The sequence below is a fragment of the Neomonachus schauinslandi genome, chromosome 2 (assembly GCF_002201575.2).
Source record: "Neomonachus schauinslandi chromosome 2, ASM220157v2, whole genome shotgun sequence".
NCBI lineage: Eukaryota > Metazoa > Chordata > Mammalia > Carnivora > Phocidae > Neomonachus > Neomonachus schauinslandi.
In genome coordinates, this window is record NC_058404.1 from 119,134,007 (window position 1) to 119,159,325 (window position 25,319).

At 42.4% G+C, this 25,319-nt stretch overlaps 1 protein-coding gene across 2 annotated transcripts; it reads left to right on the top strand.

Moving 5' to 3' along the window:
- The first annotated feature begins 1,064 nt into the window (after nt 1-1,064).
- Nucleotides 1,065-22,415, top strand: BDH2 (3-hydroxybutyrate dehydrogenase 2). Of its 2 annotated transcripts, none has more exons than XM_044912657.1 (10): nt 1,065-1,165; nt 3,952-4,043; nt 4,949-5,027; nt 7,215-7,311; nt 8,911-9,019; nt 14,079-14,139; nt 15,114-15,227; nt 18,544-18,602; nt 19,162-19,254; nt 21,514-22,415. In XM_044912657.1, exons 2-10 carry the CDS (start codon nt 3,972-3,974, stop codon nt 21,565-21,567), a joined length of 738 nt encoding a protein of 245 aa, XP_044768592.1. In that variant the 5' UTR covers nt 1,065-1,165; nt 3,952-3,971; the 3' UTR covers nt 21,568-22,415. The 2 variants fall into 2 exon arrangements, with proteins under 2 accessions (XP_044768592.1, XP_021536045.1); XM_021680370.2 differs by having other exon boundaries at nt 1,124-1,165; nt 3,915-4,043.
- The last annotated feature ends 2,904 nt before the right edge of the window (nt 22,416-25,319 follow it).

Genomic DNA, 25,319 nt, shown 5'->3' on the forward strand with positions numbered 1-25,319 from the left:
CTCAAATAAATAAAGTCTTAAAAAAAAAAAAAAAAGAACCCCAGAGGAGTTAGTTTAGTGCTGTGGCATAAAGTCTGTCTTCAGGGAATTCAGGTTCCTTCCCTTACCTGCTCTGTCCGTGACGGGTGCCTCTGACCTCCTGCCAAGTCACACAGTGACTGCCACGTCCCAAGGCAGATCCACATTCCAGGCAAAAAGAAGGGAAAGCTTTTCAGAGTGGCCTTGCCTTTCTATCCAAAAGGAAATCCTCCTCAACTTGCATTTCATTGGCCAGCTCTAGCAGCAAAGGAGGCTAGGAATATGAGAGTTTTGTTTTCTGGCCTTTATAAAATAAAAGGCAGGAGAAAGTGAGGTAGGTGGATGTTGAATGAACCAACATAAATAGTACATGCACAAAATAACCTACACAATCACTCTGTTCAATTATACACCTGCTACAGTATGACTTACTAAGCCTGGCACACATGACCTAGTCCTAGACCTAGTCTATTATCTCTGTTCTCTTCGGCCAGACTTGTTTTGTTGCTCTTACCCAACATGTTCCCTTTCAAGCCTCCACACTATGAAGCTCAGAGTGCTACCCGGACCCTGCCCCTCAGTGTCCCCGAGATGCCTGCACTCTGCCACTAAATATGGACAAGTGTTAGAAGAGACAGAGTGTGACAAAACAACCATAACTATACCTTAAACACAAGGGAATTTTTATTTCTGTCCCTCAAAACAATCTTGGTGAAGGGGCAGGAAGGAAGCTTCCACTACCTTAAATGACCTAGATCCTTCTATTTTATTGCCCTGCTCTGTTCTATGTGATGTTTCTGACTCATTAAATTTTTAGTATCTTAGAACAGCACATAGCAGGCACGAACAAACAACAAAGAAAGACCTGGATTAAAGTGAAGGAAATGATTTCCCTATCCTAAGTAAGCTGTAAGGTGCTTTTCCCTTTTTCACCTTCTCCTTGGAGTTAGCCGTTCTACCTGAGCTCCACTAGATGGCAGCACATACACACATATCGTATATAAATGTGCGCCTCCTTTTCTTAAAACTGAAGGAAACTACAAATCCCGACATGCATTATTAAGCGCCTGACTTGCTTCTGTACAAAGGTTTCAAGTTTGTTGCTCGCCCAGGGATCTGGAGGACGACATCCACTTGCTGCTCTAAAGTAAGTTTTCCTAATATTTTTTAAATGACACTTCAGACTGGGAAAGGGGGAGGTTTAGATTTGCTTTGTTCTGCAAGGTACCTATTTCAAGATTAATCTTAGCAGTTAGATCAAGATAAGGGTGTGTTTTTAACAAGTTTGAAGTTTGATATATGTAAGTTTCTCAGTGTGGTTTTCACGTTGCATTAATTGAGAGTTGCCTCATTTTCCCATTTCAGGTCACGCTTGCCCTCATTTTCCCAAATAAATTCATTTGAGTTTGATAGTGTAGTTTATTGCAGCAGTGAGGCTTTGGCCCCAAAATTTGGCCCCAGAAAGACAAGGCCAGCGAGGAGGAGATTTCAGAGTGAGCGAAGCGGCTGCTCTGTGCTTGAGCAGTTGTTCAGTAAGCGCCTCTCCGGTGTCAGCGATTCCTGGGGAAACCTTTGGTACGTGCCTTCCGTGCCATTCAACGACGGGGGGCAAAATAATAGCTTTTTAATACACCATGCCCAAGATGGGGGGGGGGGTTATTGGAGTCTCTTACTTTCTAAAGCATATATATCTCTCAACTCTTTACGTGTTTAAAGTGAAAATGTATCACTCGTGTAAGAATAAAGAAAAAAAAAAGCAAAACAAAACCGTGCAACTCCCTGGCATCAGTGGAGGTCGGGCACTGTAAAAGCCCAGCCTCCGGGGCGCATAACAAATGCAGACTTGCTCCGAGAACATCATTGGTGAAGCTGTAAGCAGGTCCCTGGAGCCGCTTGTTAGTAGGGCCCTCTGAGAAGCAAAACTCCAACACAGAGTTAACCGTGCAAGCGTGTACTAGAGAAAATGCTGGTGCCAGAGGAAATGAGAGAACCGGCCGTCCGACCCCCCGAGGGAGGCCCCAGCCACCGCGGGGCTGGGAGCGAGGGCCGCCGGCAGGGCCGTGCGGTGGCGGGAGGGTCCGCAAGGTCTCTGTGTCCCGCAAAGTGGGACCGCCTTCGCGTGGGTGCGAACTCGCGCACGGCCTCAGCGCACAGCCCGCGCGGCCGCGTGCGGACCTAGAGGGCGCCCGCCCGAGACCGCAGGAACAGCGCGACCCACGAGGTCTTCTCTTGGACCTGCAATCCGAGGCCTAGGTTTGAGTTCACACCTCGGGACACGGCGCAGACCACATGATCCCTTTGAAGGTAGTGCACTGGTGTCCAGGCCCAGCCTCCTGTCTGAAACGCTGCGCTCGTCCTGCTCCCGTCTCCATCCCCTCCCTCCCTGCAATTTCACCGGTGGCCCCTCAGGCCACAACACACCCTCCCCAGGAAACCAGCCCCCGACCCCCGCCGGGACTGCTCCACAGTGGTCTTTCTGAAATACGTGTCTGCTTGTGTCACACTCTTTCCATCAGTCCTTTGGTGCCCATTGCCCACAGGATTAACTGGCCCCTCAGCATTCCGAGCTTAGATAAAGCCCGGAGGCTTGGTTACAGCAAAAAGCCAAGGTTGGCTGGGGAGAACAGAGATAGGTTCCAACAGAATGGACTAGATCATGTGAGTCCTCTAGGCAAGACTAGCTAGCTACCTGTACTTTATCAGGCAGGTAATTGAGCAGGGTGATTGTGTAGGTTAACTGTACATGTACCATTTAAGTGGGCTCGCTACCCTCCCTGCCCCAGCTTTTCTCTTTATAGAGGCTAGAAAACAAAACTCTCAAATTCCTAGCGCCTGCTACTAGAGCTGGCCTGTGAAATGAAGACTGGAATTTCTGAGGAAGCCTTGCTTCTTGAAGAAAGTGGGGACACTCTGGAAGCCTTTTGGCTTTTTATTTCCCACCACCACCTCCCAACCACCTTTTTCTTTTTTTCTTTTTCTTTCTTTTTTTTTTTTTTTTTTTTGCCTGGAATGGGGATGTGATGCCTTGGGACAAAGCAACCATTGTCTGACTTGTGAGATCAGAGGCACCCATTAAGGAGAGTGAGGTGAGAAAATGTACTCAGTTCCTTGAAGACGGCCTCAGTTGATCATCATTTGACTCTTAACTACCCCCAACCTCATCATTAGCCATTCCCTCTCATCCTGCGATCTACCGTCCAAGAACCAAATATCTTATGCATATCTTATTTTCCCTAGGTCAGAATTCCTCAGTCCTCCATTCTGAAAATTACTGCTGGTAGCACTCTGAAACTTCAAGAGAGGATCAGCAGCATTGTGGGGTGAAATTTCACATAGCAAAGGAGTCAGGAGGCCTGAGCTTAGTTCTGGCTCTATCATTAACTGGGTCTGTGACCTTGAGCAAGTCAGATCACTTTTCTCATCTATAAAATAGGAGTACCGGACGTGATTTGATTTTCCAGCTCTTTTGTTCAATGACTCTGAGGCCAACCATGAAATCTTTCCAGTGACAAGGAAAAGCCATAGACAATTGGTAGTGCAAACCCCAACAAAAGTTTACAGCAGAGAAATCAAGAAGCAGCCCCCACTAGTAAGGACACATACAATGCTGTAACAGTTTGTATATAGGGACAGTGGGGACAATGGTGGTGGTAGTGAGGGGAAGGACTCCCGCCCCTGCTCTATCAGTATCAGATGCTGTCTTCTCTAAGTACTCAAGAAACCAATTGGTGGATTAAAGTCCAATGTATCACTTCAGTGGGTTGTGCTAAATGTTTTTGATAATACCCAGCTAGGTATCTGGAGTCAGCATTCTTGGAGAATTCAGATGATGGGACGATTTGTACAGAAATGCTGTCATTAAGTTCTTAAAGAGTTCACTGAACTGTTCATTCTAGACATCGCTGCACAGGACCAGGTGCTCAGCCATTGTAGCTTAAGCCGCAGGTTCCATTATGGGTCGACTTGATGGGAAGGTCATCGTGCTGACAGCTGCCGCTCAGGGGATTGGCCGGGCAGCTGCCATAGTAAGTTGTCATCTGTGGTTTGCCTACTAACTTTGAGGTATTGAACTATGTGGACAGATCCCATAGTCATTTAATTCTGCTCTACTTTTTTTTTTCTTGTTTATCTTGTGCTTCTGTTGTCTTAAGTTACAAAAAGAAAAGTCGCTATCCCTGACCCCCGGGGAAAAGATGAAGGCATGAACACCTCCCATGTTTATTATGTGACATCACTGATAACCTCTGACTCTGAGAGATGTCTTCCTCTGCCTCAGTTTCTCTGCACTATGATATATTTACTGCAGGGGCCCTACGGGAATGCATAGGTTTCTGAAATTACATCGATTCAGGTAGAGGACTCTAGAGTTACAAGACTATCAGGTTACCTTTACCTTCCAATTTATACCAACTTCTTGCACATTATAACCCCCACCTGAGCTAATTAATGCATTTGAAGTATTGACTTTAATGAAAGTATTTGACATTTATGAAAACAGTAGTATAGTCTGAGGAGAAAAAGTGTTGAAATAACCCATTTTCTCTTATTATTTGGAATATAAGAAGAAGTGGAAAATAATAAAAACTTGCTCAGAAATGAAATACAGGCTATTACATCACAGAATAGTATTTTGAGAGGTGTCAGTAACAGTAAGAGATTAACTAGTTTTTAAAAACACGATTTTATTTCATAATGCTTAAAGGGACAAAGTTAGATGACAAGCACAATGTATGTCATGTTGTCCTAATTAATGATAAAAATAATAACAACGGGAAGGGTGAAGTGAGAGTAGAGAGCTTGAAATTCCATCTATTTTATAGGGAAAACAATGAAAATAAGATAAGGGGGGAAAGCCTAACTGACTTTCCATTCATGAGAATGGAATCAAATCAAATAAACAAAGGATTTACTTGTATATTGTGTCTCCCAGGCTTTTGCAAGAGAAGGTGCCAAAGTCATCGCTACGGATATCAATGAGTCCAAACTTCAGGAACTAGAAGAGTACCCCGGTAAGCAAGTTGGCAGTGTGAACTTGGGATTCAGACTCTGCAAAGTATTATAAAGCAATAGTGCTCAGATGCTGAAAGAAAATTCCTTACCCACTCAGTTCCACTGGCCTTCTCTTTAGAGCCTGATTCTCTGATATCAAATCTATATTGTGCAAACCTACAGACAAAAATCTATATATTTAAATGTATAAACAACATTCTAAGATGTATACCTAAAATATTTTATTTATGCAACATGTTGAAGGATTCAGTCCTCAGTTACAAAATTACATGTTTAAATTTAAGAGTTGCTAACTTTTTGTTTTTAGGTATGCTCTAGCCCAAGGTGGAACTTGAACTCATGATCCAGAGGTCAAGAGTTGCACGCTCTACCGACTGAGCCAGTCAAGCAAGTGCCCCTGTTATTGTTAACTTTTTTTTTTTTAAGCTTTTATTTCATTATTTCTCAGAGAGAGCACACAAGCAGGGGGAGAGGCAGAGGGAGAAGCAGGCTCCCCACTGAGCAGGGAGCCCGATTTGGGGCTATATCTAGGACCCTGGGATCATGACCTGAGCCAAAGGCATATGCTTAACCAACTGAGCCACCCAGCATCCCTTATCGTTAACTTCTTTTTTTTTTAAAGATTTTATTTATTTGACAGAGAGAGACACAGCAAGAGAGGGAACACAAGCAGGGGGAGTGGGAGAGGGAGAAGCAGGCTTCCTGACAAGCAGGGAGCCCGATGTGGGGCTTGATCCCAGGACCCTGGGATCATGACCTGAGCCGAAGGCAGACGCTTAACGACCGAGGCACCCAGGCGCCCCCCCCTTATCGTTAACTTTTAATGATGACTTTCCACTTGAGTGCCTCTCTGTGAGGGAAACACTGTCCAACAGAAACATGATGTGAGCCACATATGCAATTGTAAATTTTCTAGTGGCTACATTTAACAAGTAAAAAGACACAGGTGACATTAATTTTAATAATATACTTAATTCAATACATCTAAAATATTATAATTTTAACATACACAGTATTAAAAAAATTTACACAGTAAAAAAAATTTAACATACACGGTATAAAAAATGCAATATTTTACATTTCTTATACCAAATCTTTGAAATGCACGTGTACTTTACACTTCCAGCACATTTCAGTTCAGACTAGCTGCATTTCAAATGCTCATACTGGAGACAGCTCAGCCTTAAAATCACATCATGATCAGAAACTGTAAGAGATTAACTTGTTTGGGTGCATATTGTCCCTCACTGCACCACACCGAACCTTAATTCCAACATCAGAGGGCTTCAATTGGCATTACTCAGAAAGAAATCAGGACATAGAATTCATTTGAAAGTTAACTGTTTTGGCAAAATAGAACTGACTACGTGATCAAACACAACTGAGTTCACTGAATTAGTTAACTGAATTAGACCGTGTGGAGTTACCATTTCAACAAGTCTAAGGGAAGCTGCTGTCCTAGAAAAGCACAAAGCAAAGGAAGTTCTTCTGAAACTCAATTTTAGTCTTTCCCTTCTTCATTTATAATCTTTCTTTTCTATATCCAAAAGGGAAGAATAAAATAAACCATATTATTTTTAAAATCATAAAAATGACCAAAAAGCCTATTTGTTGGTTTAGGGTTTTTGTTTTGTTTTGGTTTGGTTTTTTGTTTTGTTTTTTTTTTAGTAGCTAGTACAGCGTGTCTCTCTCAGATCCCGCACCAGATCTCTCACGGTCAGTGTTTTCATCTCTTCTTCTGGCCTCTCGTTTCTTCTTGCAGTTTAGTCCAGACGTAAGTGATGATACCCATGACCAACAAAGTCATTTCTAGTAAATAAAAGAATTGACATAAAGGTAAAGGGCACAAATAGAAACAATCTCTTAGCTCGCCGCACCTCAGACAGAATTCAACATCACTGTAGCAGTGATTCAACCTCTGGGGAAAGGAAACGCTGGAGAGGACCCACTTGCAGGTCTTACTGCTGGCTTACTGAGAGGCATCTGATACAGAGCTCAAGATGGGGAGGACTTGAAGATTTTTACTAATAAGATTCTTGAGATTTCTAAGACCCTACTAATGGCCAACAATCCTGTGAAGCCTAACTGGACAAATATTACAGTCTTCACATTTCAGAACAGCTAAATCTTCAAGGCTAAACATTTTTATGAGTAAAGGTAAATCGTGTCCTTGTTTTATTTTTCAGGTATTCAAATTCGGACCCTTGACGTCACAAAGAAGAAACAAATTGACCAGTTTGCCAATGAAATTGAGAGACTTGATGTTCTCTTTAATGTTGCTGGGTAATTCATACTTTTTAATTTCACTGTCCTTACAGAAAGTTTTCTATGACTTATTTAATCACTTTTGACAATATGGCAAAATTATTCATCACGAACCATTATATATTTCTTAGGAAATACAGCTAGAGTTTAGACAGAATTTTTATTCTGAGATTCAGCAGGTGAGAAAGCCATAGAAGTGGACACGGGCTTGAGTCCTAAGGGAAATTATGGTCAACTCAAGAGCACTGGTAGTAATCCAGAACTGTTGCTCTTCTTAAGGCTGGTAACAGCTCACACCAATGGACTGGTTGTGGATGCTCCACTAAGACATAAAATAAAATGAAAAACTGTTTTCCAGTAGATGTCTTTAAAACAAAGCATATTTACCAGAAACCAAGTACTCAGCCTATTGAAATGCAGGTGTTCCCCATTTTTTTGGCACAACATTCTAGCCAGTCCTCCACACACCTCCCAAGCCCAGGGTTTCTTATCGGGACAATGAGCCCCACCCAGCAAAAGAAGTCTATGTGTTACACTTCTGTAGAGAGCACAAAGAGAGTGGCTTAATTGAACTTACTGGGGTGGTACCCAATGTGCTGAATCAGGTGCGAATGTGGGGAGACTGGAACTGGACCCACCACACAGACGACAGGTAGCGCTAGCAGTTTTCCTACTCAGGAGCAGCTCAGTAGAGGTGAGCACAATGGACGTTTACACAGGAACTAAGTGACATTCCCCTTTTCTTATGGAGTGTTATATTTGTACTGCCGCATTGATAGAAAAATTCCAGAGCCTCCTAATATATTTTTGTTCTTCCTAATCATGCTTCAGAGCAAAAAAAAAAAAAAAAAAAAGTCCGTCTATAGTTTGTCATATGTGACATTGCGTGGAAATTAAATTAAAGCAACAATATATGGCAATCTATTTTATAAACTGCTCATCCCTTATATGAGAATATACTGAGAGCCATGACCAAAAAAAAATCAGTTAGGAAATTAGTTTTTGAACATCTTCACATTAAATTTTCAGCAACATAAGGGATATAGAAGTAGAGCATGTGGTTCTTGCTGTCATAGGAAGAATGAGCAGGTTATTTACGAGTGTGACTTGACAAGGAGTGAAGCCTGCTTAAAGAGTTTTGTTTTGTTCTGCTCTGTTTACTCAGTATGTTCGAACCGTATGATAGCAATATTTCTTTGCTACCCTGAAATGTGCAGACAGTGGTTTTCCTTGCAATTTGATTTTCTCTTTGAAAACACTAAATCTGTGCCACCAGAGGGCACTATAGCTCTTGAAATAGGAGTCAGGGCGGGCGTCCTAGGCTCACGTTTGTTTTTGATATTTCCTGTGCAGCTGCTGCCCAGATTCTTATGTTGGGTGGCCTCAGACTTTTGCCTTTCTCTTTTAGAAGAAGGATGTTGTTTTCAAATAAATGTATTTAGCTTAAGTTGTTAGACACTCATTAACCTAATGTACTAAGTGATACTCCGAATTGTTAAAATCTTCATAAGGGAAGGGTCAATGGTCTCATTGTACGACAATAAAAAAATGGTAAGGAAATGGAATACAAATCTTCTTAAATGATCATTTTTCCCCACTGATCAATCCCTCTTCCAGTTTTGTCCATCACGGAACCATCCTGGACTGCGAGGAGAAAGACTGGGACTTCTCGATGAATCTCAATGTCCGCAGCATGTACTTGATGATCAAGGCATTTCTTCCTAAAGTAAGGACCGCCACCACTAGAATAAGCACCACTGGATAAGTAGGTCTCCGCACTGGGCACCGAGAAAGGGTCCTCACATGTGCCAAAGAGTGACAGTAGCTAATATAATGACAAACCTGTACTGAACATTTATATCAAGGCATTTAATATAAATTAACTCATTTAACCTTCCAGTTAAGAAATAGTCAAGAAATATTAAGCACTTTCTATTTGCAGGTCTCCCTCATTCTAGATGCAGAAGACACATCAGAAAACTAAACAAAGTCCCTTCTATAAGGGAGATCCCATTTTTGAGGAGACAGGATAATGGGTAATGAGACATATAACTTGGGGAGTGATTAGAAGTACTACGAAGAAAAAGAAGCTAGGATATCAGTAAAGTCCAGGAGGGCCTCACTGAGAAGCTGGAATTTTCATAGAGGTCTAAGTGAAATGAGGGAGCTAGCCATTCAGGTATATTCGGAAGAGGGTCCCAGGGAGAGGGACAGCAAGGAGGCATGCAGAACCAGAAGAATGTGATGAGGTAGGTACTACTTTATCACATCCACTGTACAGAGGATAAAACTGGGAGGTGAGATAACTTGCCCAAGGTCACATAACTATCAAGTGGGTAGAGTAGGATCTGAACCCTGGAAGTTGGGCCCCTTCTTGAATTTCAGTATCTAGGCACATGCTCTCAGGATAGACGTACCCCCATTGCTTTTCTGTTCCCTGATACTCTTCTTGTTTTTAGCTGAGCCACAGAGGTACCAGAGAGGTGAGAGCCAGTGTATGCTAAAGAGAGAGCATGCCTCCTGAGTCGGCTACCCTTGAATTCCACAGCCTTCACACAGCTCATCAATGTTTTTCATTTTATTTTACAAACAAGCATTAAATGCCTTTTGACATAAAGCGCGCACTAGGTGTTCTGGGGAGAGGGGAGTATAAATATGAAAAACATTGAGTTCAAATGAACTGACAAGCCAAGAGTAAGCAGACAGCACAAGCTCAGACAATGAAAGGGGTTGACTGAGTACCACAGAACTAGCTCAGTCCAAGGTTGTCAACTGAACCCTAGTGAAATGCAGGGGAGCATTCTTCTCTTCCATCCCAGCCAGATTAGATGACGGACATACTGAATGCTGCCAACCCAGCACAGAAAAGAGCTTTCTAATGGCAACGCAGGGCCGATGCTTTGCTCTAAACATTCAACCTAATGTCAAGATGAACATCAAAAGGAAAATTAGGAAAACCTGACTTGGAAACAAAGGAATTTGTTTTAATCTGCTTGTTTAGCACCTAGAAAGGATCTCTCAGTGGGTCCATGGGATGTTGCACTAGCAAATTTTTTTAATATAAATCTCATTTTTTCTGCTTATTTGGAGTTCATGAGAATCTATGTTATTTGGAACTTGGATTATTTTTTTTTTGAAGACTGATCCTAGAATATGGGAGAGAAGCAGAGGCTCTGGTAAAAGGAGAAAGCTTAGGTCACAGGGGGTAAGCTGTCACGTGTGCATAACCAGCCTACTTCATGTCTGAAATGCTTTACAAATGTGAGTGAAGGCAGCAAGGGTGGGATATAGTCCAGTGGAGCTGAAATTTAAACTTCTCAATAAGCGTTAACTTTTGAAATATCAAACACTAACTTGCAAATTAGTGAGTTTACCTATGATTTAAAACATCTTAACAATAATCCATATGAGCCAGTAACACCCATTTGTAAAACATCCCAAGAGATAGTAATGATTGGGATGGGCAATCAGAAGGAGTCGATGCCACTTCTGAAAGTGACAGTAACCAGCCTGACCCCAGATTTCGGACTCTGGCTTCACAGCCTGAACTCTGGCCCTCCTTCACCGTGCACCGTGGGAGATGGCACTTGTGTTCTATTCTATTTAAAACGAGGGTGAAAAAATTACACGATCCCTGTCGGATCCTCTGGGTTCATTAGCTGTGATGCACATTTCCAGGTTAGAACTTTCCAGGGGAAGCCAGGATTTAGAGTCCAGGCAGACCTGAAAAGTCAGGTGGTCAGAACATAGAAACACTTTTGGAAATTTTTGTTCATGGGTAGACATACTGAAAACCATTCCAAGACTGGAATTTAAGTCAAAAGGCAAAGAACAAGTTGAAAATATTGTAAGAAGAGGTCAGTGCAAAATCCGAAGTCAGGAAGGTCTCGGCTATGTGGAGGTTTCTCCCCTTTGCTGTATCTTAAAAGATTCTCTAGCACATAGAGGTGCTTTGGCAAGTATTTGTTGAATGCATAAATGAATCTAGGTTGTCAGTCCAGGTAGAGGTCAAACATGGAATCACCAAAGACCCAAGAAACCAAGGTCTGCCAGGTTTAGGAGCTGAGCTCAGTGGGGACAGAAGAGCTGGGTTAGGGTAGGACTAAATCTACAGCTAGAGGGAGTTTTTCAGAGTTCTTTCTTAGCCCCTCCCTGAGCTTCTGGGAGGTCAGTCGTATGGAGGATCACCACGTACTAGGCACTTCACTTTATAGTTGCCAAGTCGTATTTGCCAGAGAGGGCTGTCGCATGGGGAGTCAGGAGGAGCACACACACTCTACCAGCAGGCACTGAGCTGGTGTGGAGAAGACCTCATGGAAGGAGGCAAGGACAGGGCTCTAGAACCAGCAGACAGACCTTGTCGAATGGGTGGAACAAGTGTCAGGGGCAGCACTAGCGTCTCCTAGTGACTATATTCTAAAGTTTTGCCTGAGGAATTGCTGCATTTCTGAAGATGAGAGACTGAACTTACTTCATAGCTCATCTTTATATATTCAGTTGGGGTATATGTATTCTATAGGTATTAAAAACAGGTTACATATGACAATGATAGCTCAATAAAACTGGAAAAAAATTAAAAATAAGTAAAAATGGGTTATTTGCAAAGTTGGGTAAGAAAGAATAATGTTAAGGCTTTGTTTTCAAGCCATGACTAATTTTCCTGGTCTTTTTTTCTGAGGACCCCATTTCATATGATCCTGTTTATCGCACAAACAAGTTGGGTTCAATACTTTCACCCCTGCTGCTGTCCTTGACTTGGTTGGGTTGCCTCAGCCTCCCCTTGCACTCTTTAATCCATCCAACACAATGCCTTAGGTTGTTTTACTCTCTGCTCTTGGGTGCAAATAGTAACTAAGTATCAAAACAGAAAGGAAGGGAATACTATAGGGAGACCTATCATCTTGGCAGCCTCTTCCCTGGACCAGTCACTCACCTCCATTCCTGCACCTCTTGGTCTGAAAGCGGCTAGAGCAACTCACCGAAGCAGAAGCGACTTCTCCCTCTACACTGACTATTGAGACGCATCCTTCTTAGAAACTTTTTACTTGACTGTCATGGCACAGCATGTCCTGCTTTTCCTTCCTCTGTTCTCTGGTGGTGGTCTTCCATTTCCTCCTAGCGTTTGTTGTAAGTCTTGACCACTCTCCGTGTCCACCAGCCCCGCCTTGTTTATGGTCCTCCTCCGAGCCTGATTTCAATGAGAAGGTAGTGCCCATCGGGCAGGAGTGCTCTTCAGGTGTTGCTCCTGCCCCCAAAGCATTCATGGGTCTCCATGCCTCCGGACCTACCTACATGCCCTGGAAAACACACATACATGTTATACTTAAGTATACGTTCATCTGAAAACATTTTTAATTCCTAGTAGCTTTTTTATTCATCATATTATTCGTTTAGGTCTGGGGCAGGGCCCAGCAACCTGCACTTTAAACTAGCATCTCGGGGTGCCTGCATGCCGCAGTCGGTTAAGCGTCTGACTCTTGATTTCAGCTCGGGTCATGATCTCAGGGTTGTGAGATCAAGCCCCTTGTAGGGCTCTGCGCTCAGCAGGGAGTCCGCTTAAGATTCTCTCTCTCCTTCTCCCTCTGCCCCTACCCCCACTCAAGCTCTCTCTAAATAAAGTAATTAATTAATTAAAAAAGAACTAGCACCTCAAGAGATTTTGATTCATCACAGTGTATGGTCCACCTACTGTGTACCATGTAGGAGGACAAAACAGCCACAGACCCTCGTCTTCAGACCTTCACACTTTGGGGGAATTCTGAGGGAAGTGTTCTTAGGAAACACTTCTTCGATGAGGGAGGCAGGCCTCACTGCGTATAACCATTTACCACGTCCTGCACTTACTACCTAAGCCATCTCCACCCCTGTTGCCCACAGACATTTCTGCATCTCTGCTTTCATCAGTCCTTTCCGAAATCACTCTATCAGCTTCCAGTGGGTCTCCTCAACATGGTGCCGAAGTAACCTTAGTATTCCCCAGATGTAAACATGCCGCTGCTCTGCATTAAACCCCTCACTGTCACCACCACAGTGCCCTCGGGGTGATGCCCAAATTCCTAAACTTAGCTCCCGTTGGCCTCTGCAGCCTCATTCCTCCCACGCCTAGCATTCCAACCAGACCCATCCCTTCCTTCCAGTTCCACGATACAGCCTCGATACGCGTGGTTCTTGCTTCTTAAAACACCTTTCTATTTTTCTGGCTAATACTTCGGTTTTCAAAAATCAGCCCACCTCTTTCCTCCTTAGGAACCCTCCTCTGCGTGTCCCGCAACCTGGACTGGTCCCTTCCCGCCACCCCGATTCCCCTCTCTGGAGGTCTCTGCTGTCTGTTGCCAGATGCTGGTTATGTCAACCCTCCAGTCAGCTGGCAGCTCTCTATAGGCAGGGAGTGTGTCATTTCTCTTCCAAACTCCTGGACCTACCACTGTATCTGATCATAGTACGTCTTCAACAAACATGTGTCAAACAAAGTAAGAGTTCTCCAACAGCAGGAATACAAAGTAACGATTAATGTTCATTAACTTTTCATTTAGCTCAGAGTTCCTTCTTGGTCTTGCTGATGCTTTTGTGCCAAAGGAAGGCGGTAATCCCCCTGGGAAATGTTCCTGCCAGTGAGTGCGTAATGACTGGGTGAGACTGTTAAGACTGCCTAACAGCGCTTCATGTTAATAGCTAGTAAGATGCTTCTGCAAACCATAAGTAAATGCAAATCTTCTAAAGAGGTCGCATTCTTATCTTACAGAGTGGCTTTTTTTTTTTTTTTTGTATTTGTTTTGTTTTGGCAGATGCTTGCACAGAAATCTGGCAACATTATCAACATGTCGTCTGTGGCATCCAGCGTCAAAGGTAGGTCTGTTTTCCTTTGGGAATCACGATGCACAGACCCCCGTACCTTCACGAGCTGTGGGTTTTTGCAATGAGCATAGCAGAGATTATAAAGCCCACACATAATTTCAAAACCACTTTTTAAAAAATTGGTATTAAGTTCCTTATTATCAGTCTTTTTTGCCTTCGTTGTAAACCAGTCGTAAAAAATAAATTTGTGTCATTTGCCCTTCCTTGTATTCCTTCTAATGGATGTGAACATGAAAATCAAGCCGGAAGAAGGAAATATTTATCCATTTAATTAGCCAAGAAAGATGTATCGAACACTATGTGCCCCTCATGGTCCACAAGGGGGAGGGTCAGGCAAGTGCACATCTTCTGCAGTGTGACAGTATTACCAGCTGGGTTTGTGCAAAGCGCTGGCACCACTGATATGGGGGAGTGCTTCCCCAGGTCGGCTGATCTGGGCCCCAAACACAAGTCAAGTCCAAGAGCCGGGACTGCAGTGCCAAATGGAAATGACATCACAGTCCGGCAGACGGACTTGCACACTTCAAATGAAAGAGTTACCGCAGAGGTGGCGTCCCTTCTCAACTCAAGAACACCCGTGAGCCTGTCCAAAACAGGAAGGCAAAGAGAGGCCACAGGCCTCTTCATTTTTTGGTCTGGTGTTTGTTCTGTTGTTCTTTCCCCTGATTCTCTTTTGGAATCCGCCCAAGGGTTCTGCCCACCGATGATGAAAACCTAAGACCGCTGCCATCACCTAAGTGCAGGTTCTCACCGCCTCAGTCTCGACTGAGTTGTGCCAGGAACGATATTATTTTCCCACAGTCAGAAACCGGCCCTCTTCAGGGAGAAAACCTGACACCAAATTTTAAAAAGGGTGGGATGGCAGGAAACAGGACAGTGGTTCCTGGGGACAGTCAGTTGTGTTCCCTTCCTCAAGGAGACTGTTGTTTTGTTCCTTCGATTGTTGAGTCTTCCTTTCACCTCAGGAGTTATGAACAGATGTGTGTACAGCGCCACCAAGGCGGCTGTGATTGGCCTCACGAAGTCCGTGGCCACAGACTTCATCCAGCAGGGGATCAGGTGCAACTGCGTGTGTCCAGGTGAGGCGGGCACCACAGGGCTGCCACTGCGCAACCCATCCACGGAAGCTTGTTTACCACGTTATATTGGATCCTGTCATTGGGGAAAAGCTTAAATGAACAAGGGTCTAGGCTTACTAAGATAACAGTCCAACAGGGGCGCCTGGGTGGCTCAGTTGGTTAAGTGTCTGCCTTCGGCTCAGGTCATGATCCTGGAGTTCTGGGATCGAACCCCAGGTCGGGCTCCCTGCTCTGCAGGGAGCCCGCTTCTCCCTCTGCCCCTCCCCCTCTCATGCTTGTTCTCTCTCTCTCTCTCTCTCACTCTCTCTCAAATAAAAATCTTAAAAAAAAAAAGATAACAGCCCAACAGTAGGTTGGGAACGAGATTCTTAGTCATTAGGAAGGAACCACAGATGCAAAGGGTTTAAATGGTATTCATGTGTGTGGAACAATTCCAAATCTCATGGCCAAGACACACAACTGGCCAGAGCTTGGTGTTTAGGAAGCAGACCAGAGATGCCCTTGTCAGGGGAAAGATGGAAAGTAGACCATGCTCATAGGACCACAGGAAGAAAGTAAGAGCAGCTTCCCAGAACATAGGGAGCTACTGAGTCTTGTCAATCACCTGGGGTGACCCATAAATAAAAAGGAGGGGTTAACACCCTCCTTGATGCTATCAAAAGAGGGCCAGCAGACTGTGGCCTGCAGGAGAAATCTGGCCCACCACCTGTGTAGTAAAGACAGTCGTATTCTAACACATCCACACCCAGTTTGCATACATATTGGCTATGACCTCACTCCTGCTACAAAGCAGAGTTAAGCAGTTGTAATTGACCAAATAAATGGTTCTCAAAGTGAAAAATAGTCTCTATCTGGCTTTTTTTAAGAGTTTATTTATTTATTTGACAGAGGGAGAGACAGCGAGAGAGGGAACACAAGCAGGGGGAGCGGGAGAGGGAGAAGCAGGCTTCCCACTGAGCAGGGAGCCCGATGCTGGGCTCGATCCCAGGGTCCTGGGATCGTGACCTGAGCTGAAGGCAGACGCTTAACGACTGAGCCACCCAGGCTATCCTTCTCTATCTGGCTTTTTACCAAAATGTATGCTGACCTCCCATAGAAAGGAAAGAAGAAAAGCAGAACTTAGTAGACAGGACATTCGATCTGTCCAAACAAAAGCATTCTGTAACTTATTTCATAGGAATAACTTATTTTCTTAATAACTGTGGGTATGTCTAGGAAGTAGATATGCCCTTCCACTGGGTTCCACTGACCCAAAAGGGAGCCTAAGAAGAATTACTAGCTGCTTCTCTGAAAAGGATTTAAATATCACATTTCCAGGATCAAGGCGGCCCTCAGGGGTTCACAACTGGTATTGGGGGGTTGGAGAGAAGAAGCATTTCGCAGTTACCCATGGAACTTTTCGAAACCTAAAGTGCATGCTAGAATCTGGGGAAAGAGTTGATGGGGAAAACCATGTGTCATTTGGAAAGTTCCACACAAGATTTTTATATATTCCACCATGGTCTCCCCTTGCTGACTTATCAGTTTAAAAGAGGAATACAGAATACCCTTCAAGCTGCAGAATATCCATGACGGAGGTGTTCTAAGTTTTCTTGGACTAGAAGGGTAAACCTAGGTAACACCAAGAAAAAAGAGGATACAGGCAAGATGGTTTCACTGGGTTTTAACATACCCACTGGTGACACCTGACTCTAGCTATTTGGGGTACCATTTACCCAGTGGAATAAATGGCAAAATGATTTGGAAAATGTAGTTGTTTTTAGCAGCTGGACTTTTCAGAAGATTGGAAAATATATTATCAAACTGTCTGGAACAAGGAACTAGCTATGACTCAAGAGCCAGTCACAGAGAAAACCTGACAAGGGATGAGTGTGTCTGGGATGGTGCTGATGGTGGTGTAGTCACAACTCTTCCACACCAGGCTTGTGTAGACGGGGGCACGCCGTGTCGGTCTGGGCCACGGACACAGTGGAGCCAGGACAGTGGAACTAAGTAGAAAGCATAGGCTTGCTCTGTGGTTTCAGATAATAGCCATTTACAGCAGCCATATGAAAGAGATGATGCTCACTTGTCTGAGTGGTAGGAAGGTATCAAAGTTGTATTTTAAAACTGGATTTTGAGGATATTGTTAAGTGAAAGCTTAGGTGTCTTAAGCATACTGTTGGTAGGATCCTGGGCTGTTAGGAGGCTATGGGTGAGAGAAGTGAAGAAAATATTATTGGAAGCTGGGTACAAGGGAATCTTTGTTACGTGGCTCCAGAAAGTTTATCAACACTATTGCCCACAGTGATGTGGAAGGTAGAAAATGTTCCTAATGAACTGGGTGATCTAGTAAAGGCAGTTTTCTACCCTGAGTGTCGAAAGGGCTGCCCACTTATGGTGAAATGTGAAAGGAGACAGGTGACCTAAAGAAATGGTGTTAAACACAAAGGAGCCAGAACTTTCTGACTTTGAAGATTCCCACCTTCTCCAGAGAAATGACAAATGATGCTAAAATTGAGAAATGGTTTCCTGGTAAACATCGACCCGATGGCACTCTCAGGACCAGAGGGTATGACTGTAAAATCATTTGTTATGACCTTACAGGTATCATGTGGTTGCCCAGAGAACTGTCAGCCCCCCACAGAAAAGGCCTTCTAAAGACAATTCACAGATGACATAAATTAATAAAAAAATCTGGGCAACTTGCTCTGTGGGAGCTTGAACCAAGCGGGATTTTAAAAAATTTTAGCATCATTCTTTTTTTTAAAGTGAAATAATTTCAAATTATATTTTTTATGAGAAACATGAAGCTGTGGTTAAAAATAGGAATTCAAAACCAATGAAAATAGGCAAGATAATGAGGAAAATGTAGAACCATCTAATATACTGAGGACCATGACAAGCATGGCACCATCTCTGAGGATCCCCAGAGTGAACCTGACAGCAAAGAATGGTTTGAGATCATTAAGGCATCCTGGGTTCTTGTACTGGTGAAGTACTTATATGAATGTATGGACATCTCAGGGTTGTTCTGAGGAGTAACTGGGATAATACATGTAAAAGTGCTTAAAATCCATAAAGTGTCATGTCAATGTACTGTGACTAAAATATGTCTCAGGAATGCTGGGCAATTCACCCAGAGTCCTTGCCTCATGTCACAAGGAATTAAGATCTGTATTTTTAAAAATCATAGAAAATGGAGGTGAAATTATCATTCAAAGTCATGGAGAAGGATTTCACTGATGGTTGTGTCATATTGAAAGAAGTTTAAAGTTTGTCAATGTCTTTTTCAGTTTGAGTAATTAACCAAGCTGAATGTCCCCCTTTGATTTAGGAACGGTTGATAGCCCATCTCTGCAAGAAAGAATACAAGCCAGACCAAATCCCGAAGAGGTATATCTACTATTTTAAATTGTGTTGAAATCTTCTGATTGAAAAGTGTCCTCTTCCTTTCCTAGAGTAGACAAATTCATAGAGACAGAGAGAAGGGTGGCTGCCAGGAGCTGGGGGAGGAGAGAACAGGGAGTTATTGGTTAATGGGTATAGAGTATCCGTTTTGCAAGATGAAAAGAGTTCTAGGGATCTGTTGCACAATAATGTGAATGTACTTAACACTACTGAACTCTACACTTAAAAATGATTAAGATGATAAATAACACATTATGTGTATTTTATCAGTTTCAAAAATTTAAAAAAAAAAAAAAGCCCTCCTCTTTAACTGATCTGATACAGTGTGTGTAGGTTTAACATAACACATAGTTTGAGTATCTTGAAAGTCACCATAGTCCTACTTGGTCCACAATTAATGATATTAATGATATTCTCATGTATCATACATGATTAATCAAGGCAGCACGCCACTGGAACCTCTATAGATTCCTCGTCTTTGACCTCCTGAGGAGTTCACACTTCACCTCACATTACTGATACCTGGTATGGTTTCTTGTCTCAGGCACGGAACTATTTCCTGAAGAGACAGAAGACTGGAAGATTTGCAACCCCAGAAGAAATAGCCCTGCTGTGTGTGTACTTAGCTTCTGATGAAGTAAGCACTATTCTTCCCAGGGAGTTCATTATCCTCATTTGGCCACGATTTGCTTATCAAAATGTCATGTTAGAGAGTTGCAACATATATACGCTAAGAGGTTGCATTTACAAGATAGGGGTAAGTTGTGATTTAATTTGCTCAAAGACAGACCACGTGATCCGAGCCGCCAACTATTCCTCATTCAACACTACATGTCACTAAATCTTGTAGCAAATGACATGGAGCATTGAAAAAATTAAATTGCTCAATTTTATGAGACAGTTGCTTTCAAATATTATAATTGGGGAAAGCCTGACTAAACGTAAGTCAAGAAATGAACCTCCAAAATTATGAGAGCTTCAGGTGAAATGGGGAGAGAGTTAAACAGATGTAATTGTCTCTAGAAGACACAGAATTGGCATCTGGTATTTTTAGTTTAAGAGAATCCTACTGGCTCTTTTTTTCTATGAATTCTTGTTTGTCATCACGTATGGAAATTCCTATTTCTGTCTCTTTCCACTTTGCAACTATTTAGTAACCAGTTTCTTCCTTAATGGCTATTGTATATATTCTTAAATGGCACACAACTACAAAAGCAGAAGCTACATTTATAAGGTATAGAGCACAAGAACATCCCTCTCTGTTTTATGTATTTGCATGTTACATGATCAGGGAACTGCAGTGTATGAGGAGAGAGGAAGAAAGGGACCCAGGTAGAAGTGAGGAGGTGTGTTGCTGATGCATTAGCTCTTCTTTACAGTAACTTGGTACACACCAGGCAGTTGGTGAATGTGACAAATACAGTGGTTGAAATGTTTTAGTGATAGAAGTTACCACTTCTCGGGACTGTTAACGACAGTTGTTAGTCGCTGCAGTAATTGCTAAACAAATTACTAATAGAACAAGTTTATTGGCATTTGTGGTCTCTCTGACTCTGTATCTACAGAAGAGCTCATTTGATTTGGAGGTGCTGCTGAGGAGCTAAACTGCCCTTGTTTAGCCAGAGCTTAGGTTACCAAATATTTGGAAATGTTCTGCCTTGAAATGTGCAATCAAAAGACCTTTGGACTTTTAGAGGAACCCAGAGGAGTCCTATATGTGTAACAGAAAGCTTGCTTTAAAAAAAAAAAAAAAAAAAAAACTTTGAGGAATTGGGGTCATTTCTTGGTAAAGTGTCTGATAACCCCCTAGTTTATCTACTGTATTTGATCAGTTTTCATAGATTGAAGTTTAAAAATTTCTGTTCTCGGGCGCCTGGGTGGCTCAGTTGGTTAAGCGACTGCCTTCGGCTCAGGTCATGATCCTGGAGTCCCGGGATCGAGTCCCGCATCGGGCTCCCTGCTCGGCAGGGAGCCTGCTTCTCCCTCTGGCCCTCCCCCCTCTCATGTGCTCTCTGTCTCTCTCATTCTCTCTGTCTCAAAAAAAAAAAAAAAAAATTTTTAAAAAAAAAAAAAAAAAAAAAATTTCTGTTCTCATACTATGTTTTTCCTTCCTGCCTCTTCCATTGTCTCAGGCTTTAGATAAATGTAAAAGTAAGAACACAAATTTACTATCCACGCTTAAGTTAAAAGATTTTTAAACCCCTACCACAAGGATTATCTCAGCTTTATTTCTTTGGAAAACGAAAAATTCCATGGAAAAAAAAAGTAATTTTTTAAATTCCCTTAGTTTTGTACAGATTTGGATATCTGAAACTAGTGTAGAATATTTTTTCATAGCTTAACAGATGTAGTAATTATCATTCATATAAATTTTAAAGACACATTTAGGGTGCTTCATCTCCTGGAAATACCTATGTATTTCAATCAACTAAATATACAATATCTTATATAAAAAATTCTGTTTGGTAATTGACATGACCACTTTATGACAGACACTTGATGTTCAAAAATTTATTAATGGCATAAAACTCAGCTACTTTAGAATAGTTCTGAATTTCAAAATGAAAATGTAGTATTTTAGCCTATACTTTATCCTAATTTAGGGAGTGGCTGCATATCACTAAACTTAATTTTCTGATTCTGACACCAAACACCTGCTTAGAATGTGACTTTTGTGCTAAAACACTAGCCAGAGGCCAGTTAACTCCAGATCACAAGAACATGCTGCTGTTTCAAATCATCCAAAATTTAATTCAGATTTTCCTAAAATGTTTGTTAGGTGAGTATTCCTATTACCATGAATACATTGTTTAGCTATCTCAGTCAGGGGAAAATTGAAACACAACCTGTGTTAAACCTGGTTAATTGTTCTGTCTCCTTGTGTTTATCATTGCAGTCTGCCTATGTAACAGGTAATCCTGTCATCATTGATGGAGGCTGGAGCTTGTGATTTTGATCTCTTTGCTGGGAAGGCAGGCCCCTCCTGTCCACAGTGAACCTGGTTATGAAGAAAATTCACCCCTCATGTCTTTCCTATTAATGGCATATTAATGAAAACAAGCCCTTTTTAATTATGTCATTGTTCACAAGAATCAGATTCTTTAAATATATTAATCTCTTTCTAACCTCTTCTGAAATCATTGTAGGGAGATGACATAAAAGACAATGAACTCACTGCAAATGAATAGTTTTAAAATAAACCACAATTTGCAAGCATATAAAATTAAAATGGGAATATGAAAAATGGAAGGTTTTTAAGAAAAAGGTATTAATTTGTATTTTACTTCTATTTCAAATTATTCAACTATTTTGTACAATTCTGCATTGGTCTGTACATGGATACTAATTTTAAAATTTTACACCATTATAAATGAAAACAAGGTAGGAAGGAAATTTGGCTTCAGTAACTTACATTAAAAGGACTTTAGATTCGGAACTATACTGTTGATCAATTATATAAAAGAAAAATAATCAAGTGTTTATACTTAACGGATGTTATCACTCAAAATTAAGTACTGTCTTCTTAGTTTAAGTAAAAAATCTTTCTTAAAATAAGCAATGATATTTGGCATGGGCCTAAGAAACTTATAATGAACTAGCAGTATTGGCAATTTGAGTGATATTTTTTAGGTTAAATGTAGATTTTTTTTTTCACCAAATTCCAGGTTAATAGTAAGAGGACATGAAATTTAGAAACAGTCTCTGGGTAAATAAATATAAGTGAATCATATAATAGGAAACAAAATTAAAGAAACTAAAATTTTCAAGGAATGATGAAATAGAAAAAGAATTAAGGAATACAAACTTCCAGTTATAAAATAAATAAGTCACAGAGATGAAAAGTACAGCATAGAGAATATAGTTAATAGTATTGTAATAACACTGTATGGTGACTACACTTATCATGGTGAGCATTGAATAATGTATAGAATTATTGAATCAATGTTGTACACCTGAACTTAATACAGCATTGTATGTTAATTATAATTCAATTAAAAAATGGTTACAACGTTGTTGGGTTTTGTTTTGTTTTTTTTTTTTTCATGAAAAAGCTTAAGTGGGGCACCTGGGTGGCTCAGTCAGTTAGGCATCTGCCTTCAGCTCTGGTCATGATCCTGGGGTCCTGTGATCAAGCCCCTCATTGGGCTGCCTGCTCAGCCAGGAGTCTGCTTCTCCCTCCCCCTCTGCTGCTCCCCCTGCTTATGCTCTCTCTCTCTCTCTCTGTCAAATAAATAAATAAAATCTTTAAAAAAAAAAAAAAGCTTAAGCAAATTGTGGATGATAATTCTATAAGAGATTAGGAAGAAGTTTTTCTTATTCTTTTAGTTTTAGGGTTTTATGTTTGTTTTTTATTTGTTGCTACTTCAAAAGATCAAATGGTATGATGTACATATAGATAATAAATGAGCACTTAATCTTAGTCTTTCCTTTTAGAACCTTAATTTATAATTAATATTAATTCATATTAACAAGGAAAATTTTGAAATGGACAATAAAAGGATAACATATGTGAGGAAGAATATTATGTGGTTGATGAAAAAGAGTTAAAATTGACAGCAAAGAATATACTGACTAGCATTCCTGAAGAGTCCCTGATTATAAGATTAGCTTTGGGGTTCTGGACCAGGTAGTCCACAACTGCATCACAGATAGCTTGTTTTGTGACCTAGACCAAGTCACCCAATTGACCTTGGATTTTAGTTTTCTGGTTTGTGAAATTAGGGAGTTGGACCAAATGACTTGGGGTTTTTTGTTTTTGGTTTTTTTGGTGTTTCATAATCAAAATGCTGTAACTTCTCATCAAGTAAAGTGATGGAACACTGAAGCTTACAAGTATGTTATGAAGTACTTTATGCTGTGAGCGAGTATACATGTGTATGTATAGCTATGACAAATGAATTCTAAATAAACACAGGATGAATTCTACAAAATGAATTCTAACATTAACAAAGGCTTCCCCAGAGTTAGTTCTTTTAGCTAACTATAAACGATAAAACATTATAAACAATAAAAGCAGAGGTAAAATCTCACCAAACAGTTCAATGTTCTCCAAAGTCATGTTAATCAGATGGGGTGATGAGTCAATGAAGATCATATGACTAAAAGAAAAGGAAAAATATATTCCATTCCTGGGGTAAGAGGAAGCTGGATACCACTAGAAATTTCTGCAAGCTTTAGGAGAGGAAGAGCAGTTTAGGAAAATACAGTAATCACTTTAGATGCTCTGAAGATTATTGGGTGGATGGGGGTTCATCCATACTACTCACAAAGGAGGGCCTGAGAGACAAGAATGAGTGGTTTCTATCTGGTGGAGACACTTCCTTGACGTTGTCCCTCTGCTTGAAATGATTAAAACTGGCCCAAGGAGTGAAAAACAGGTAAGACAATTTTTATTCCTGAAGGAAATGAAAATTACCCCGAAAGGGGCACGCGCATATACACACACTCGCTTGGAGGGCGGAAATATACAGGAAAGAAAGAGAGTTTTAAAGGAAAAAAGAAACTGCTGATGGGAAGGTTAAAATCTAAAATGATGCGGTAAGAAGGGCTCAGTGTTAAAGAAGCAATAAAAGAGGTGGGGTGGGGGGAGGACGAGTGTTTTATCCCACCGAATTGGTCACCCAGACAAAGAATCCTGTCTTCCCACCGCATCTGAGAAGACACTTGTAAAAAGCACATCTGAAAGGTGGAGTTAAAACCCAAAATGTAGAAATTGGTTTAGGGAACGTTAAACCCTGTAACTGGCTGTCTGGCCTGCACTCCTGGCTCCAGAAGAGCCGGCGCTGCGCGTCCTAACCCGGGTCTCGTCGTCGCCGGGGTCCGCGCTCCCCGCGAGTTTCCCTGGGGGACGCGCTGGTCCTGGCACCCGGGGCCGGCCGCCCGACACCACTGCCACACCACGTGGCCGCGCCGAGGTCTCGGGAAGTGGGCCCGTGGTCCGCCGGGCTCCCCCTCCCGGCAAGGCCGCGCGCCGCCAGAGCGGGGACCCAGCGGAGGGCGCGCGGGGCGGCCGCGGTGGGCCGGAACCCGCCCGGGCTTGCGCGGGGAATCACTCCGGCGCCGCCTGGCCAGACCTCCCTCGGCGGGGCCTCCCGGCGCGTGCGGGGAAGGCGGAGCCTCGGAAGCCCGCGGCACGCCCAGCGCCCGGATATCTGCATATTTCACAGCCTCCGGCTCCGCTTGCGGAGATGCGCTGCCTGGAGAGCCCGCGGGCCTGGCTGGACCAGGCTCCCCCGCAGACATTTTACTCTGTTCCCCACCCTTCCTGCCCTGGAGACGGCGAGGTGAGTAGCCCTCAGAGGACACGAAGGGCCCAGAGCGTGTTTTTCTTGTTTGTGTTTTAGTTCTCAAATCAACCAGAGGGTGTTGCTACTGTGGGCTACGCTAGCAACGCGAAGGTACTGAAAACCATCAGATCCTGACTGGAGAATATAAGCGCCTGCTCAAAGGGCACACTGTGGCTTTTTTTACTTATCAGCCATCGGCTTGTTATCTCATCCTAGACTCTGGTGGTTTGTTGCTCTAAAAGATTAATATCAGAAAGCCACCATTTCCTTTAGCTTCCTGTCAAGGAACGGACACCAGCGGACAGAGAGAAGGCAGATACCTGACTGAGCCTGGTCAACCTCTGTTTTCACTGAAAGACTGACACCCCATTCCTCCACTCTATAAGGGGGCCTCCACTTGACATCATTGCTGCTA

Coding starts and splice junctions, on each gene's coding strand:
- BDH2 (XM_044912657.1), top strand. CDS start 3,972: ATGGGTCGACTTGATGGGAAGGTCATCGTGCTGACAGCTGCCGCTCAG. Junction 9,020..14,078: donor TCAAGGCATTTCTTCCTAAA/GTAAGGACCGCC, acceptor TTGTTTTGGCAG/ATGCTTGCACAGAAATCTGG. Junction 14,140..15,113: donor TGTGGCATCCAGCGTCAAAG/GTAGGTCTGTTT, acceptor CTTTCACCTCAG/GAGTTATGAACAGATGTGTG.